The sequence below is a fragment of the Symsagittifera roscoffensis genome, chromosome 2 (assembly GCF_963678635.1).
Source record: "Symsagittifera roscoffensis chromosome 2, txSymRosc1.1, whole genome shotgun sequence".
NCBI lineage: Eukaryota > Metazoa > Xenacoelomorpha > Acoela > Convolutidae > Symsagittifera > Symsagittifera roscoffensis.
This window is the reverse complement of record NC_087063.1, coordinates 83,774,205-83,792,773: the sequence shown is the minus strand read 5'-3', so window position 1 is coordinate 83,792,773 and position 18,569 is coordinate 83,774,205. Positions and strand designations below refer to the sequence as shown.

General features: G+C 39.4%; 1 protein-coding gene across 1 annotated transcript; it reads left to right on the top strand.

The window, feature by feature from the left end:
- The first annotated feature begins 158 nt into the window (after positions 1-158).
- Positions 159-15,793, top strand: LOC134840768 (uncharacterized). The gene is made up of 4 exons (XM_063856800.1): positions 159-188; positions 1,461-1,631; positions 13,472-13,663; positions 15,620-15,793. The coding sequence occupies exons 2-4, from the start codon at positions 1,510-1,512 to the stop codon at positions 15,642-15,644; spliced, it is 339 nt and encodes a 112-aa protein (XP_063712870.1). The 5' UTR covers positions 159-188; positions 1,461-1,509; the 3' UTR covers positions 15,645-15,793.
- Positions 15,794-18,569: the final 2,776 nt, after the last annotated feature.

The following is an 18,569-nucleotide window of genomic DNA, read 5'->3' as shown; positions in this document are numbered from 1 at the left end:
ATTTCCAATGTAGCTTTCGATATTTTCATTTCACGTGTGATCAAAAAAAAATTGCAAAATTTATATAAATTGGGTGATTCTGAGGCTGGAATTCATCATGGATATATTAATTAAAGATTTATTAGTGACTCCAGAAAGTGTTTTGTGCTTTAGACGACAGCTGTTCCTTCTTCCAAGAACGACTACGTGTGAGTTAATTATGATGATCTAAATGAAGAACAGAGGACTCAATTTGTATTCCGAGGATGAGTTTGAGTTATTGAGAATAATAAATTGTTTCCAAGTGAAATCATGATACTAAATGATGTAACCAATTGTAGTTCTTTCACAACATTTACCATAATGGAGTGCTATAAATATGAGGGCTAGCAATTACAAAACCTTCAGATCAGTAGCGGATAAAGAGAGAGACGGGGGGAAAGGGGGGGTGTTGGACGCCGCACTACCTCAGCGATTCGACCCCCTGATTACCCAAAGGGTCCCCCTTTGGTACTATTTTAATAGCTCTATTTTTGGCTCTGATCCAAAAAACTTTTCTAAGGCGGCATTTGGCGCCAATATATACTATTTTTCAAAACTCAATTTTTTGGTTATAACTGTCCAAAAAGTGCCTAAAAACGCTTTTTTGGCTTGTTTTTTGCCTGTGGCAAAAAATATAACCAAAATAGAATTTTTTTAGTGATTTTTGAGAGCTCGGAAAATCAATTTGGGCGACCTAAAACAAAATTTGCCTCCTCCAGAAAATCCTAGATCTGTCCGTGCTTCAGATAAGAAGCTTCATTAGAGTTGAGGCATAACTAATCAGTGGGTGTTGTCAGTTGGAATTAGGGGACTGATAAAATGTTTCTTTGTTACAGCTAACTCTACTTAGTTACAGATAAAATGTGTTTAAAAAAAGAATTAATCTCAAAGTTAAAACATTAAAAAGTGAGAGAGCATTCTCTCCGCCGGAGAGAATGAACATAACAAGGTCAAATCTAAACTAACCAGTTAAAGTAATTTAAGATTAATTAAATGAATAAGAAAATAACGGTATGATTCACAACAGGGACAGAGGAAAAGCAAATCACCCCATCCCACCCCCCCCCCACCCCCCCCCCCCCCTATCCCCCATCTCACCGTCATCAATTTTTTTTTGTATGAAGTGCAGTTTTGACCAAAAACTACGAGAGTTTTTTCTAAAATAGCTTTGTCAATACCTATATTTGACATTTTATCAAAAACTTCCCATAAGAGCTAAAACTGCATTTTGGCAAACTTTATCAATTTTGTCGTTGGCGCAGATGTTTTTAAAAAACTAGGATCATATGAAGTCCCCCCCCCCCTCCATCGCAAAAGCTTAAATCAGACTGCACCCCAATGGTGATTATCAAAACTAATTTAAAATAGTGCTGCCGTGGTTTCTATTGAAGATGAAGCCTTCGTCTATTCTTTGCGAACTTATCACAGTTAGTTTTCAGTTATGGAATAAAGTGGACTCGCAGTGGACACCAACTGTCCACAGTTGACATGAATGAGGGGGGTGTGATGGTAGGCGAGAAGAAGATGCCACCCGCTACTATTTCCCTGAAGGGTGGGGACTCAAATGTGTCCATCGATTTCTCAATTGCGCAAGACATTATCTTCACCAAGTTAGTCAAAAGTTTTTGATTTTGCCACTCAACCATGGTAACTTCAATTTCTTCGTGTAATTACCGCTTGTGAAAAAAGCAGCAATATTGTTTTGCTTTCAACCTGTTATAAAGCGGACGCCCCCCCCCCTCAGGAATTCGACCCCCTGCCGACCCAAAGGGTCCCCCTTTGGTACTTTTTAAGAAATCCATTTTTGGCCGACCGACCCTAAAATTTCTCTAATATACTAATTTTGAGGGGGGAGCGCGAGCCGAAAAAAACGCGACTTTTTGGTTAAAATTTTCCAAAAAGTGGACTTTTTTCCAAAATTTTTCCTGCGGAGCTGAAAATTTGGCCAAAACAGGGTCTAAAACGTGCTCAGGGAGAGCTCGAAAAATCATTTCGGTCTACCTAAAAAATGTTGACAAAATTTTCGAAAATTTTTTGAAAATCTGCCCTCCCTCGAGAAAATCCTAGATCCGCCCCTGATTCAAGTCAAAATTGCCCGAGAGTTTTTTTGGGTTCTGAAAACAAAAACCTTATAAATAACACCAGGAGCTTAAATTTTTGAACCAAACTACGCATCGAAAGGCTAAGAATCTTACATACCCCTTAAATTACGTTTTCTCGGCATAGAAAGAAAATGTAAAAATCAACAATACAATTCTCTCCGCATGGAAGTATGCAACTGATTGAATGATCAACTACACACTTAAGACGAGTAAAACTTGAGCAAAACGAGCGTTTTTATGATGTTCAGTTGACTTCAGAGGAAAACAGTGAGAAAAAAACTTGGTTACAATTCTTGCAGATTCTATATGGTGCAATTAATTGTGCGAATTTTGGGCCCAACAATTATACCCAAACCGGATTTTTAGCAGGTTAGCATTTTTTGATAATTTGAAAATAAGGCCAAAACCAACGGTTCAATTGATGAAATACTTACATCAAAGTCAGCTGTATTTTTTAGTACATGAAGTACCAATTTGTTATTTAAGAACATTTTACAAAGCTTTGCTCGAACCTCTTTGAAAAAACTTTTAAAAGTTATCAAACGTTTTTGGAGATTATACCCTTCTTCAATTTTAAAGGGTTGATACAGTTTCGTCAATGATAGACGAGGTGTTTTTATCATATTTTTTAGTGGTTTAGAAGAGCCAAAATGATTTTTTTGAGAAAGGGGTTGGACCCAGATTTTGAAAGAAAAATAAATGGCGCTATAGTAATTCTGGTCGAAGTCTAAACAATTTTTGTTTTTCATCGTTTTTTTTGTCAAGATAAATTGATATTACGCGTTTGAAATTTCAGCTTTTTTGTTTCATTAGGATAAATTAGATCAGTGAATGTATGAGCCAAGCGCTCAAAATATGAAAAAAATGAAATGATTACAAAGCCAACAATTAAAAACAATCGATTAATTGCAATTCATTTCTTGTTGACTTAAACTATTCGTAGTTTTAGTTTTTCTCGTATCTTGTAATTTTTTGTGCACAAAAGTTTTTTGAATGGTGGTGGAGCAGTTTTGCAAAACAATTTTCCAAACTTCAATCAGCTTTTGTTTTGGTTGAGTAAATGAAAATTGTTGCAGCGCAAATATAAAACAAGAGTATAAATGCATATAAAGTCGAACCAAAATGTAAATGCAAGTAGGGACAGTAGCCGAGCGTATACATGGTGCTTCCCGGCGGGTTCGGGGCCGGATCGAATCCCACCTAGGTCATTTCCTTTCTAGAACTCGAATATGCACCGAATTTGTTGGGATGCTCCGTAACCAGGTTCGATCCCCCCAAAAACCTATTTAACCGTCTTTTTGCTCCAATTTGGTTCAGCCTTGATTAAGGCTGACCTTTAAAAAGAGCAATTTGTCTCAAGGACAAATACTGGTCATTTTTGCAGCTTGCTTTGAGTTATGCAGTTTTGTGTGGCCGATGTTACCGATGTTAACAATAAAAAAGCTTGTTAAAAATATCGTTATTTTCCCGATAAAAGACTCGTTATAATTCAAGTGTTTGAAAACAGATTTTATCACGAAGTGTGGAGATTGACGCGCACATTTTGGCGCCCCACAAGGGACATTAGTGGTTTCTTGTTCGATTTAAAGAATTATAGTCTGTTTTAATGGCTGATTCTGTTCAGAAACTTTCCGACATTTACTGATTCATCTTCGATTTGTTTGCTGTTATTATGCCGATAAAATTTCAGTAAACTGACACTTTTGGGACCCTTTTCTTCACTACCGAAAACCGATCTACTCTAACATAGCTCTACTCTAAAACCGAAACCACACCCGAGTAGAAAACGCACGATACAGCTCCTAGCGTTACGGCTTCTTCCTATAGAACGGAGGTGCGCCACTACGTTACCTTCTTGTGGATTACCTCTTGAACTAAGGAGAGCCTCCCCCGTCTCAGAATAATCCCGAAAGGGCCAAACGGAGGCCTGTTCAGGTGTCGCGTTTTGAGGAGCTGCTCTGGTGTCGGATCTTAGAGGTCTGCTCAGGCGTCGTGTCAATCGCAGAGGCCTTTATACAGGTGTCGTGTTTTGTCTTCAGAGACGAAAGAGCAGACAGACGAAAGAGCGGACTGGCGGAAGAGAAAGAGGCCTGTTCAGGTGTCCTGATTGTTGACTTTTGGTCAAAGTGGAGCTGTGTTTTTCTCGACACCCGAAGTTTTGGATTTTTTCCCCGGTGTCGTCAATCTCCAAAACTGTCAAAAACTGTAAGACTCATCTAGTTTTTATAAACTTTTTTGTGCAATAAAATTACATACGGTGTCTTATTGTGTATCCCAACTCAAAGCAAGCTGCGAGTGGTAATTTTCCCGATACCACAAATGTTTGGGTAATTGTAAACAGATTAAAAATCCGTGAAATCGGATCATAGACTAGAGGTACTAGACTAGTTTTTTGGATTGGTTTATGACGCGAACCTGCTGACCAAAATTTTCCGAAAAAATTTTGGGAAAAAAGTAAAAAAATTCCTCAAAACGTCCACATAATTCTGCGAAACTGTGCTGTAACTTGACACCAACCTTATGGTAAGTGGTCTGGTAGCGAAATATCAGGCAAATTAAGTTGAGTTTTTCATCCTCAGGTTTTTTCCGCGTGTGTTGTTGGAACTTAACCAATTTGCCTGATCCCCCACCCACATTGGTGAAACTGAAAGCCAGTTCGCTTCAAGTAAATATAAGCCGTTTCAGCCCGTCCGATAATTGACTTCGTTGCGCGACACTAATGTTAAGTGGTCAGGTATGGTCATATTAAGTGAGTTAAGTTGAATTCTTTCATCCTCAGGCTAACTCCGTGTGCGTTGTTGGAGTTCAACCAACCTACTTAATCCCCCCCGTTGGTAATTAAGCGTACCGTAGCCGTCGCATAGGTCTCTTAAGTATATTGTATTCATTCTAGGAGCTAGTTCTCTAGACCACGCGCTCCGTATACTATCCGCGCCGTCTCAAAAGCGCGTGAAAGAGACTTTTTTCACAAAGCCCGGCTTAAGCTTTAACTTTAACGCCAGGTAAAAGTATTTTGTGGATTTACTTGGGTGAAAACAAAGTATTTTCTGAGAGTCGTGTATTTCTGAAATTATTAAGCATGGAAGTTAAGTTTCAGAAGAAAATTAAGAAGTTGTTTGAGAAACGTAGCAATCTCGAAAACGAACTTTATAAATGCCACGAAATAATTTTAGAATACATAGAGAGTCAGAGTCGTTGCTCAAAAACTGATACTTATATTGAAAAATGTAGGAACTATATAGAACAAGCGGTCGAGATAAATACTGAGTTGATTGATATGGCTGCAAAAAGTGCCAATCCCGACGAATTGATACCGGCACAGGACATGTGGCTTCATAAGTTGACTCAAAGCAACAATAAAGTTCTGCAGGAAGCTATCACATATAAAACAAGTTTTGAGGCAGAAACAGAGCCGGACAAAATTGATAGCAGCTCAAAAGTTTCTCATCATTCTGAAAAAACTGAAAAAACCCGGTCGCATAAAACAGATACCCGCTCTAAGTTGTCGCATCGAAGCAGCCGACATCAGCAATCGGGTTCTCAGAAATCTAATTATACCGCCACTCCGTCGAAAAAACTTTCTTGGAAAAAGCGCGATTTAATGATTTTAAAGAAACAACAAGAGGAACTTGAGAGGCAGGCAAAGGTATCATTAAGACTGAAAGAACAACAAAGCCGTTTAGAGTTGGAAGAATTGGCTGAAGAACACAGGAAAAAACTGGCAGAAATTGAGTTGAAAGTGCTTGAGTTAGAAGATGAGTTGTCGGAAATCAGCGAGAATGCTGAGGAAAGTGGTTTAACTCGAATCTCTCCACAACTAAAAATAGACGAAAAGGATCGTACGCGTCACTGGGTCGAATCTGTCGACCACAATCAGCCTGATGCTGTTGTAGTTCCCAATCAAGAGCAGCACGTTTGTTCAACAGCTCCTGAGGCACTTTATCCTGCATCAACAAATTACTTGGTCTCATCAAGTTTTACAGGAGTGAATAATGGCCAGGCAGCTTCTAGTGATCCGGGATTGTATTACAGTAACCACATTCACGGACAACAACATAATTTGTCGAGTTTGGTCCGATCGCAGGTTTCCGTTAACAATCCAGCAGGGCTACAGCAGGTCATTCAACCTGTTTCTAATAATTTGCCTCAGCAAGCTTTTCTGTCCACTCATCCGGTGCTAGGCAATCCAAACACAGGGTCAGTAGTCCCGGTAACTTCTGAAAATTATTTTGCTACGACAACATCTGCAGAAGTTCCTTCTGGTGTAGCACCGTTCGTTCCTGCATCAACAGCAGTTAATCAGGTTTCTTTAAGTCATCACACTGCAGGATCAGTTAGCTGGCTACCAAGCACCTGTAGCCCCATCACAACAACATATGGGTATTCCCGTTAGTAGTTATAACTTTTCAAGTGACCACTACAATCCTCAAAGTAATTTGTGGAGACCAGCTCTTGCTGCCCCTTTAATGTCAACTCAACAGCACTACGTTTCTTCGACAACTGTTTTTTCCGCAGTAACTCCGATTGTTCCCACAAATAATTTTGTTCCTTATACAAGTGGAGGGACTGTGTTCTTTGCGCAGCCTGAAAATTTTTCACATGCTAATCAACCGTTCGTTCCTGATTATCACGGTAACTCTTCGAGTTACACAGAGCCAACTCCCGGAGATTCACCTGGTGCAGACGTCGAGCGTCCACTTTCGAGTTGGTTAATATACTCATGCACAGCCGAAAAGATCATCTCCCTGAGTGGAAGCTGACCCAGTTCGATGGCAACCCACTTAATTGGCATGAGTGGTTTGGGCAGTTCATATCGACGGTCGATTCAGCCATACTCAGTGACGATGAAAAGCTTACCTATCTGAAAACGCGCGTAGTGGGTAAAGCAAAATCCGCAATCGCTGAGTATAGCTATAGCGGAGAACTAGATAAAGACGCATTAGCAACTCTTCAAAGAAAATTCGGGCAGCCGCATGCTGTAGTAGAATCTCATCTAGATAAATTGAGTAATTTTCCGCCGCTGAAAATGCATAACTCGGAAAATTTAATTGGATTTTCCTCTGCAATTTCTGGACTTGTTGCCGTATTCAAGTCTCTGTCTTTTAACGACGACCTGAAAAGTGCTAACGTACTGAATCAAGCTGTACGAACCTTAAGGAGGCATGGTCAATGCAAACCGTAAGACGCCAATGGCATAGACCAACTCTGCTAGATTTCAACGAATGGCTTAAAGAAAAAGCGGAGGGTCATGAGAGGCTAAAAACGATCAATTCTAAGGGTAAGTCTGAAGAACCAGTTAAGCAAAAAGTAGGTACGAAAGTGTAACGCAAATGCAAGTAATAAGACTAAGGAAAAACCAAAGTACCCTCCATGTTCTGTATGTAAAGGTCAACACGCTCTTTGGAATTGCGCCGTATTAAAAGAGAAAAACGCTACGCAGCGAGCAAAACATATAGCCGAACAAAAACTTTGCTTTGCGTGTTTACAGAGCAATCACAGTTTTCGTAATTGTAGCAAGGCCAGAAAGCGCCCCAAGCCAGATTGTGAAAGCACACACAACGTGCTTTTACATGGGGAGCGGAGAAAATTGTTCCTCCTAAGGATACTAAAAGTTCCCCGGCGTCAGGTAACGCAAACGCTAAACATGTATCGACTAACGCTGCCGTCGGCGATATTCATAGCCAGGAGTCAACTAAATGCCTGCTGCCAGTTGCATCACTCGCCGTCTCTTCGGATGCGACGATTACTAATGCCCTATCTCTTTGCGATAAGGCTTCCACGCACTCATGGGTATCCGCCGATCTCGTAAAACGCCTCCATTTGGTTGGCACTCCCGTTAACCTCACCATAGATGGATTCAATTCCACGAGCTTGATGAAAACTGAGCAAGTAAGTCTTCAAGTTTCCGCAGAAACGAACAATAGTGAATTTTTGTTTTCTTTTCGAGCTTAAGCATACGCGCTTAAGCATCGAGCTTAAGCTTTTCGAGCTTCTTTTCGATACTTAAGCGAATTACAGGAAAAATACCCGCAGTTGGCTCCGATCAAACCTAGACATTATAAGTATGAGGACGTCGAAATAATTATTGGACAGGATTTCTACCATGCCATAAGACCCGTTGAGCACCTTCTGGGGGAGGACTCTATTTCACCGTGCGCCGTACGCCTTCCGATAGGTTGGGTTTTAAGTGGTCCGTTACTGCCGTCCTTTAAGTCGAACTCGTCTTGCTTTAAGTGTATTGTCGAAGACATGTCTCTTGTGGACCAAATTAAAACTTGGTACGAGTTGGAGTCATATGGAGCCTTCAAGCAGGTAGATGCCCGTTCCGCCGCCGACAAACGCGCTTTGTCCGTTTTGAAAAATGACACCTTTCACGATGGTGAGAGGTACATTGTACCAATGCTTTGGAACGATAAAGAAAGTAGTTTACCGAATAAGTATTTTTCCTCCTCAGCTCAATTGAAGTCTTTGGAAAAGAGGCTAGATAAGGATCCGTCACTCCGTAAAAAATACGCCGAAACAATAAGAGAGGATATACAAAAAGGATATGTCATAAACGTTAAGGCACACGATCCCAAATCACGAGCCGATCGTGAGTGGTATCTCCCGCATCACCCGGTGTTGAACCCGAATAAACTCGGTAAGGTGCGCCGAGTCCTCAATGGGGCATCGAAGTGTCATGGCGCTTCCTTGAACAAATCTCTGTTGGTTGGCCCGGATCTCCTTCAAAACCTCATTTTTGTACTTTTCAGATTCCGTCAGCATAAATACGCCATTTCAGCTGACATTGAAGGGATGTTTTTACAGGTTGGAGTCCGTGAAGAAGATCAACCTTCTCTTCGTTTTTTTGTGGCAGGAGGACCCCACATCAAGTGTGGTAGTTCACCAACACACGCGTAACATTTTTGGTGCTCGTGACTCGCCGACTTGTGCGAATTTTGCTTTGCAGAAGACTGCATCGGATAATCAAGCTGAGTACCCCGAAGCTGCTTTGGCTGTTGTCCAGAAATTTTATATGGATGATTATCTGGATTCTTTTCAAAACAGGGATGACGCCTTGAAATTAGGTAGGGATTTAATCTCGTTGCTTAAACTAGGTGGGTTTCGTCTGAAAAAATTTGTCAGCAACGTGCCCGACGTAGCAACCGCTCTTGATCCGGACAACTGTGAGTCCAATTCGTCTGTTAAAGATATTTGTGCGGGTCCAGACCAGTCGTCGCATGTTCTCGGTCTTAAGTGGGATCACGTCAAAGATACCTTAGTCGTTAGTAGAGGGGTTGATTGTCCACTATACAAAGCAATCACTCAGCGTACCGTGTTGAGTTTTGTTTCTTCTGTTTTTGATCCAATTGGGTTAGTGGCTCCGTATACCGTGAAGGCTCGCCTTCTATTAAAAGATATCTGGCGAATCAGCGGTCAAAAATGGGATGATGATCTGCCAGAGGAAATCAAAAAGCAATTCTTGAGTGGCACTCAGGCCTTCATTTGTTAGGTTCTCTGACAATACCTCGAAGCTATTTCACTGAACCTTTTGACCGAATAGAACTTCACATGTTCGGTGATAGTTCGCAGGATGTTTTCTGTGCCGTCGCTTTCCTTCGTGCGCGACTTGTTAGCTCCCATCAGACCGAATTAGCCTTTATGTTTGGCAAAGCCCGCGTCGCGCCTATGAAAGCGCTTTCTATTCCAAAGTTAGAGCTTCAAGCGGCTCTTCTTGCAACCCGCTCAAAAAAAAAGAAATTTTGAAAGGTCTTACTTTCAAAGTTACGGATATTTTCATGTGGACAGATAGTACCACTGGCCTTCAGTGGCTTCACTCTTGTAGTAAACTACCCGTTTATGTTGGTAATCGCACTGGTGAGATTCTGGAGTCTACCAGCACTGATCAGTGGCATCACATACTTAGCGGTGATAACCCAGCTGATACCGGTACACGAGGGACTTCTTCGGAAGCCCTCAAGGAAAGCAGCTGGGTTAATGGCCCTAGTATATTGAGAACAACTGATTGGCCGCTCAAGCCCGATACAAAGGTTATCGATAAAATAAGACTCAAAGGACCATCATGTGATATCGACATTTGTCTGGAAAATTCGTCAAATTTCGTCGTCGATGTTTTGACAGAAAAAAAATTTCCCTTCGGAAAATGGGAGAGATTCAATTCAATTGTAAAATACAAACGGGCAGTGGCATTTTTGTTAAGATGGCTGCCATCCCATAAACATTTCCGGTCGAGTATATTAGAAATTACAGACCCGTCTAAAATGGATATTGCTGAACAGAAGCTCATTTACCTGTCCCAGGGTGAAACATTCCCTAGTGAGCTAAAACTACTAAGATCCGGTAAAGTTATCACGAGGAATAGTCGGATCGCCAAGTACTCGCCGTTCATTGGACCATCTGGCATCCTTCGCTCGACTGGGCGCATCAGCCGCTTGGTTATTTCCGATTTCGATAGCAGGCATCCGATTATACTTGATGCACGTCACGCGGTTGTTCGGTTATTGGTTCAGCATTTGCACGTTAGGAATTTCCATCAAGGCTTGGATTACATGCGTGCGGTGGTCAATTTGAGGTAAGTTGTATTAAATTTGCGATGGTTGCTGCCAAGCATTGAAAATAATTGCGTTGTGTGCCGAAAACGCAAAGCGCAAACCGTAAATCTGATGATGGCTGATCTGCCCATTGAAAGGCTGGGTTACAAGCAACCTCCTTTCTCTAACACAGGTGTCGACTACTTTGGGCCGTTCCTAGTTCCAATCCGGAGAAGTACGGAAAAGAGGTGGGGTTTTTTGTTCACCTGTCTTACCACCAGAGCGGTTCACATTGAAGTGGTCCCCTCGCTCGACACAAGCTCTTGTGTGATGGGCGTGGAGAGGTTTATCGCACGTCGCGGTACTCCGACTACCATAATGTCCGACAACGGCACGAACTTTGTTGGCGCTCAGAAAGAGCTCATAGCTTGCGTTGAGAGTTGGAACAAGCTCGCACCGGTGTTTTTGTTCAGAAAGGGATCAAGTGGAAATTCAATCCACCCAGCGCACCGCACCATGGTGGGTCCTGGGAGCAATTAGTTCGGAGTGTCAAGCGCGTTTTGTATGACATCTTAGGCAACAGAAGAGTAACTGAGGAGGCTCTAAGAACCACGCTGTGCCTTGTTGAGCAATCACTCAACGCTAGACCGATAACAGCCGTTAGTTCCGATCCACTAGATTTAGAGGCGTTGACCCCGAATCATTTTATCCATGGCCAATACGCAGCGAGTTTTCCGTCGCTAAGTTTCGAAGAAAACTTCGACCATAAGAAGCGGTTCGCCAGAGCACAATCATACGCTAATGCAATATGGACACGGTGTGGATGCGGGAATACGTTCCTTCCCTCAATAGGAGGGCAAAGTGGCACAACCAGTCAGACGTTAAGTTGAAAGCCGGCGACTTGGTTTGGGTCATAGAGCCTGACACTCCACGTGGACATTATCCACTCGCACATATCCTAAAACTGCACTATGGCAAGGACGGATGCGCGAGATCCGCCGACATAAAGACCGTTACGAGCGAACTGACCCGCCCGACCGTAAAGCTCGCTCCCGTTCTTCCTTGTTTAGGGGTGGAGGATGTTGCAGCGCAAATATAAAACAAGAGTATAAATGCATATAAAGTTGAACCAAAATGTAAATGCATATAGGGACAGTAGCCGAGCGTATACATGGTGCGTCCCGGCGGGTTCGGCGCCGGTTCGAATCCCGCCTAGGTCATTTCCTTTCTAGAACTCGAATATGCACCGAACTTGATGGGATGATCCGTAACCACGTTCGATCCCCCCAAAAATCTATTTTAACCGTCTTTTTGCTCTAATTTAGTTCAGCCTTGATTAAGGCTGACCTTTAAAAAGAGTAATTTGTCTCAAGGACAAATACTGGTCATTTTTGCAGCTTGCTTTGAGTTATGCAGTTTTGTGTGGCCGATTTTACCGATGATAACAATAAAAAAGCTTGTTAAAAATATCGCTAATTTCCCGATAAAATACTCGTTATAATTCAAGTGTTTGAAAACAGATTTTATCACGAAGTGTGGAGATTGACGCGCACAAAAATTGAATTTGATCAACATATTTTTCCGAGCTCCCCCAACAATGTTTATGGATTTTGACAACAAAAAATACTATAAATTGTGGTAGAAACCTCCATTTTTGAACTCAAACTACTCAATAAAAAGCTAAGAATCATAGATAGCCCTTTAAATTACCTTTTTTAGCAAAAAATTGAAATAAAAAATTGATGATTGAAATATCACCGCATGATATGTGCAATCGATTGAATTTAAATGATCAGATAATCGACTGCTGATTTGAATGATCCAGATAAAACAAAGATAACTTGAACTTTGAACCTGGATATTCTCAAATTAAGTTGTCCTTAGACAAAAGTGGCGAGGAAAAGCTTGTTGAGCTTTCAACAGTTTTTCTGAAGTTCAAATTTTTGTGCAAAATTGGGGCTCAATTGATTGCTGGCAAAACTTTCGATTGCTGAAAAAACTATATCAAAACCAGCGGTTCTTTTTACTAATTTTGATTTATGAACAATTTAAAAAAATTTTGTTCTTACCGTTTTTCCTCATTTTTTGTGCATTTTCAAACGTTTTTGGAGATTATATTTTTCTTAAATATTCAAGGATTGAAATGAGTTTAAAGTTCTATAAAATAGTTTTAAAATGATTATCCGAGCTTCCAAAAAAACCTAAAAAGTTTCCCATTCCGTCCATAAAGTCTGTGCAGCAGGCAATTTTTTGAAAAAAAAAATAAGCAAAAACGAAGTTTTGTCGGTTTTTGAAAAGTTTTGTTCCCTCCCTGAAATTTAGAAAAGATTGGCGCCAAAGATATCCTTTAAATAAAAATTAGAGGTTATTCAGCCGGAAAGGACTGCCGTACATTAATATCAATGGAGGATACTTTGGTAAAAATCAGCAACTAGAGCAGGCTTCCCTGCTTTGACACGACTGATTTGAAGACTTCCATCAAAGAAGTTTTAATAAAACACATGATTTGAAGCTTTTTATCCGAGATTATTCATTTCGCGCTTTTTATCAGGTTTTGATTAAAAAAAGCGTTTTAAGCTGAGAGGAATAAGTTTTTCCAACATTTTGTCGGCAAAATGTTGAAAAAAGTTTTGGAAATGGATTTTGCTAGCAAAAAATATATTTTTATAAGCAAAATTGTAAAATAAGGTAGATTTTCGAATTTTCTTTAACTTGTCGGATAGTTGAGAGAGTTATTGTATGTTTAGCAGGGTTTTCTCAAACTGGGAACATCATGTTTCATAATTTTATTTTAGCAACACATGGTTCATGTTTTAGTTACATCTTGGTCGCATGTGTGTTGACAATCCTCTGTCTAACTGTGCTCTCTGTGGCCTTCCTCATTCTGTGGAAAATGACAGGGACAAGGGGGGACTACAGCCAGCCACCGCCACAGCCCCCCTTGCCGTATAGTGTCCCCCCAACTGTCGCCTCACTTGATAACTTTTCATCATGCACTTACAACGAGAGGTAACAAATAACAAAAGACTCGTTGACTTTTGTGGGTCTTTTTGCTTGTATTTTTTTTTGTAATTGGCCAAATTAATTTTCTGAGCTCTTCCAAAACACTATGCAGGCTAATTTTTGAAAAACAGTCCAAAAAAGGCGTTTTTAGGCTCTTGTTGAACACTTTTGACCAAAAAATCGTATTCCCCCCTCAAAACTAGTATACAATTGCGCCCAAGGCGCTTTTAGAAAAATTTTAGGGTCAGTCAGCTAAAACTGGAGTTCTTAAAATAGTATCAAAGGTGGGAACTTTTGGGTAGTCAGGGGGTCGAATCCCTGAGGGAAGGGCGGGTGCATAAATTCATAAATCCGCTGGTGGTTAGACCTCCTCTAAGAAACGAAAAAAAAAAACAAGTAGTAAAGAATGTTCCGAGTATATTCCTGTAAAAAACATAATCAATATTTTTTTCAGACTAGTGTCATTTTTTTTGTACGTGGTGAGATAAAAGGATCTTAAAGAAAATCAGGAACTTAGACAGTCATAGTTGAATTATTTCAATCAAATATCGCAAGTATGAAACCAAATGCGGTTTTGTTCTGATCATTTGAAAAATTAGAGAGGGGGGGATTTTGTATTCAGGGATTTTGTACTGTTTTTTAGCTGTTTCATTACGAGGCCAAACTGTGTATTTTGTGAATTGTAAGCGGATTCCGCAAAAAGGATCTTTGATCATCCTTCTGACATTTGCCGAGAATAAGTGCGTCAAAACTTGGTTGTTTCATAAAAGTGAATTGATAGATTAGTTGTTAGATACTTGGTTCCAATTTAATATTTGTTAGTCAATCTTTGACCAAGAGAATATAGAGTGATAGAACGGAATGAATAAAAATCTAACAAAAGATGTAGCAAAACAACAGAGTGACCACGCACAGCATGGCACTCAGAATAGGCCAATTCAGTGACCTTGAAATAGAACTGGTAATAAATCCGTAACATAACTGCGAAAAGACAAGTTATAAGCGAGGTACCAAAGGTCGCCTCATGACACCTTCTTTCGCTTTCTTTGATCGTTCAGACAAATTTTTAACATGTTTAAAGACTTGTCATTGAATTGTTCCCAGTTTGGTCTAGCTTAATTTTTTTCCTGTTTTTTTTTACCTTTTTTTGTTTTCCACACAAAATCAGATTCCACAAATAATAATCAGACTGAGTCGAGCGACATATCTTATTAAAACCATTTCAGTCGAACAACATTAACAGAACCGTTTCGAGAACGAACGGTCTGAAATTTTTGGATTTCTGTTCTTATTTTGAGCTAATAAGGTGAGCGTCCGAGCTTACAATAAATTATCTAAGCATGTTTTAAGCCGCGAAAATATATTTTTACTCAAGTAATTTGGTAAATGGACTTTTTAAGCACCGTTTTAGGAATCAAAAACTCAAAAATGATTCAAAAATTTTCTGCAAAAATTGAAAAATTTTGAAATTATTTATTTGATTTTTGTCACGACTTTTTTTCGTTTTTCTTAGTCATTCTACTAGAAACACTGTTTTCCAATCGGCCTAGTTTTCTATGACTGTCGAATATGCCTAAATTTTGTTTATTTTTTGTTCACGTTTTTTCATGACACAACATGTGTTTTTTTAAACTATGGTCGGAAAAGTCTGTGCCACTTGCACAGAAACCGGCCCTCCTTATTCATTAATACTTTATCGCAGCTTTGCTTGGATCCAAGTTGATTAAACGCGCTGAACAATACCCAGTGCTCTGTGTCACTGTAACATCGATCCAATTTCATATTATGCATTTTCATATTTTTCATTCGAAAACATTGCGCATGCAAGTGCCAGTATTTCAGACAGTTTTTGTCCTAAAATCAATTGAAATTCTCAATTTACAGCAAAATTTATTATTAAGCTCATTCTCTAAATTATTATAGAAATAGGCAGCTTGAAGCCTATACGTGTGTTTGTTTCAGTGACTTGGAGCACAACGGAGAATAACAAACAACACGTGAACTAAGTTTCACTTTGGAGTACAATGCCCGAGTTGCCCACCATGAAAGATAATGATGTCTTATGTTCCTAAACTCAAAAACTATGTAGATAAAAAGAATCTAGCTAATTTTTCCTATGCTGCAAAACAGTACAAATTGAATCATGCTAAATTTTCTCATAATTTATATCATTTTGTGTTGTTAATTGAGAAGTTTTTAAGTGAGATGTCTCTTTATAGTGAAAAAAAATTGAAACAACATTGTGTCTTTCTTATAAAATCCAAATTGAATCAAATTCTTCAACACTACTTTTCCCAAGTGTGCAAAGAAATTATTTCCCGAGCTGAGGTGGTGTGTTAATCTCATTTTTTATAGCTGTTACCTTTCAAAATCCACGCAATATTTGGAAATACAATTAAGGAAAGTACGTTTTCGCTACAATGCATTTCTTTACCAACGATTCTTACCTTTACTTTTGTGCTGGCTAAACGCCGTCAGAAATTACCACGGCATCAACGTTAGTCGAGCTCAGTCGAAACTTAGGGCGCGCAAATGTTACTATAAACTTTTCCAAAGTAATTTATTTTTTGTTTTTTCAAAGTTTTGCGCGAAGACGTTATAGTAAGGAAAACTTAATTGAATGATTGGGAAAAAAAACTTGAGGAGAAATGTTGATCACATGTTAGCTCCGTTTACTGTTGAGGTTGCAGCAGAAGCGATCAAACATTTATGAATCGCGACAATCGAGACACACGTTGCGGACCTCGGCTCATTATTCCACTGTCGTTTCGGAAATTGCTGCCATTGAATCTATAGAAATGTACAGTGATGTACAGTTTTTGTCGCAAAAACTGAGATTGTTTGCTTTTTCCGCGGAAAAGTAAAATTAATTGACATCATTAAATTGTGTACTTTGTTGTCAAATCGAATCTTGTTCGAGCAATTCAAATACTTTGAATTCAAAATGTTGGATTTTAATTAGAAATTTTTCATCTAAATTGAGTGGACTCATAATTTTACATATAAATAAATTGATAGTAAAATGAAAATTTGTAGTTATTCAATTTTTCTTAGATGGAAATTTCGTGCTCGGGATGCTCTTGTTCTCCAGACAAACTCTATTTTTTTGTATCATATAAAAATAATTGATGCCCTGAACTCAAACGTAAAAATTTGGGATAATAATTCATCCGTACCAGAATTTGTTCCAAAATTAATTTTGACTTGAAATTTTTTTTTAATTACTGTATGTTACAGCTCAGCGAAAACAATCCCAGTTTTTCCGAGATTGTTTCCATTTTACATTTTGTTTATAGGCAAAACGTAACGCTCTAATTTTCGTGAATGGAATCACACGGCATGATAATAATTCTTAATGCCCTTTTGGAATTGATTTTTAAACAGTGAACATAGCGTCTCAACGTTATCGTGGTTTATTTGAACATGTATACGTTTACGTTCCAGCCAGGTGCGGATTTAGGGGGTGATTGCGGGGGGGGGGGGGGGTGGATTGCGGATTCCTCTTCCTTCTTTTCCTTCATTTTAGTACTCCTTTATGACCTCCATTTTTGGCTGGTTAAACCTAAAATTTTTCTAAATGCCAAAATATACGGTGCCAAAATATACTAAAGTTGACGACGAGCGCGCGTGCCGAAAAAAAACGCAATTCTTCAAAACTGTCCGAAAAGTTGCCTAAAAACGCTTGGCTGTGCCTTTTTTTCAAAAACTTGTCTGCGGTGCGAGTTTTTTGCCAAAATTGAGTCTGTTTAGTGATTTGGGAAAGCTGGGAAATTCAATTTGGTCGATCTAAAAAGTAGACAAAATTGTATTCCACCTTTTTTGAAAAGCCGTCCGCCCCCGTGAAACCCCCTCCCCTTCCCGCGAAAACAAATTCCAGAACTGCGCCTGCTTCTTTTGTTATAAAATTGAGGAGAGGAGCGGCACTTTTTCTTTTTCCCCGCACATTTCCAATTTTCCATTATCTCAGTTGCGTTTTCTGTTATTTGAGCTAAATGCATAGTGTTACAATCTAGAGTATGAGGAACAAGTGTATTCACAATAGTTAATTTGTTCATTAGGTTACGATCGTTGCCTTATGACATCGTTAAAATGATATCAAAATGGGGTAGTGGAACAAAGCCAGAGGGGCTGCAAGGATAGAGCCTAAAAATTGCATAATTAAATATTGAGGCCAAGTTATGCACTAGATAGGAGCACATTTTGGTGTCTCTAGACCATTTGAATCCAGTGACAAAACTTTCAACATGTTCCAAAATGTAAGTGAATTTCATTTCCAAAATTTCCGTGGGTTCCGCTTGCAAACAGCTGTAGTGCAAATTTTGGAATTTTCAATTTCTGTAAGCGGACACATCAAATTGTTAGTAGATGCCTCAACTTTGCATCATTAAACCAGTTCTTGCATATGAACAATTAAAAACTAGAGCTGAAACTTTTATCAAGCAAACGTGAATACAAAAGCAAGGAATTAACCATTGTCAGCAACTCCACGAAAAAATTCTTAATCATTAGTTAACTAAATTGGTGGATGTGCGCTTTAGTATTTGTAATAAATTTTCCAGCAAGCAGTTTTTGGGATACTCACATTGACCAAAGTTATTTGGGCTAAGTGGGTTGAGAATGTTCGGAAACATAACACTCAACACATCACCGAATAGTTCTTGTCCGTCCTGGTAAAAATTGGTTCTGGTTTGTTTTTATCTGTCCCCATCTGAAATTGAATTGTTCTAATCCTTAATTTTTATCTCTTATAATATCAAAAACTGCGATTGAGGCTAAAATGAAACACAGTTTTTGATTTTATATTGAAAGAAATTAAAATGAATTGAAATTGAAATGAACTGATGAATTAGCTTGTAACACCGAACGGTTGGGTTAGACCCAACTAATAGTAGTAATTGAGATTGAACTCGCT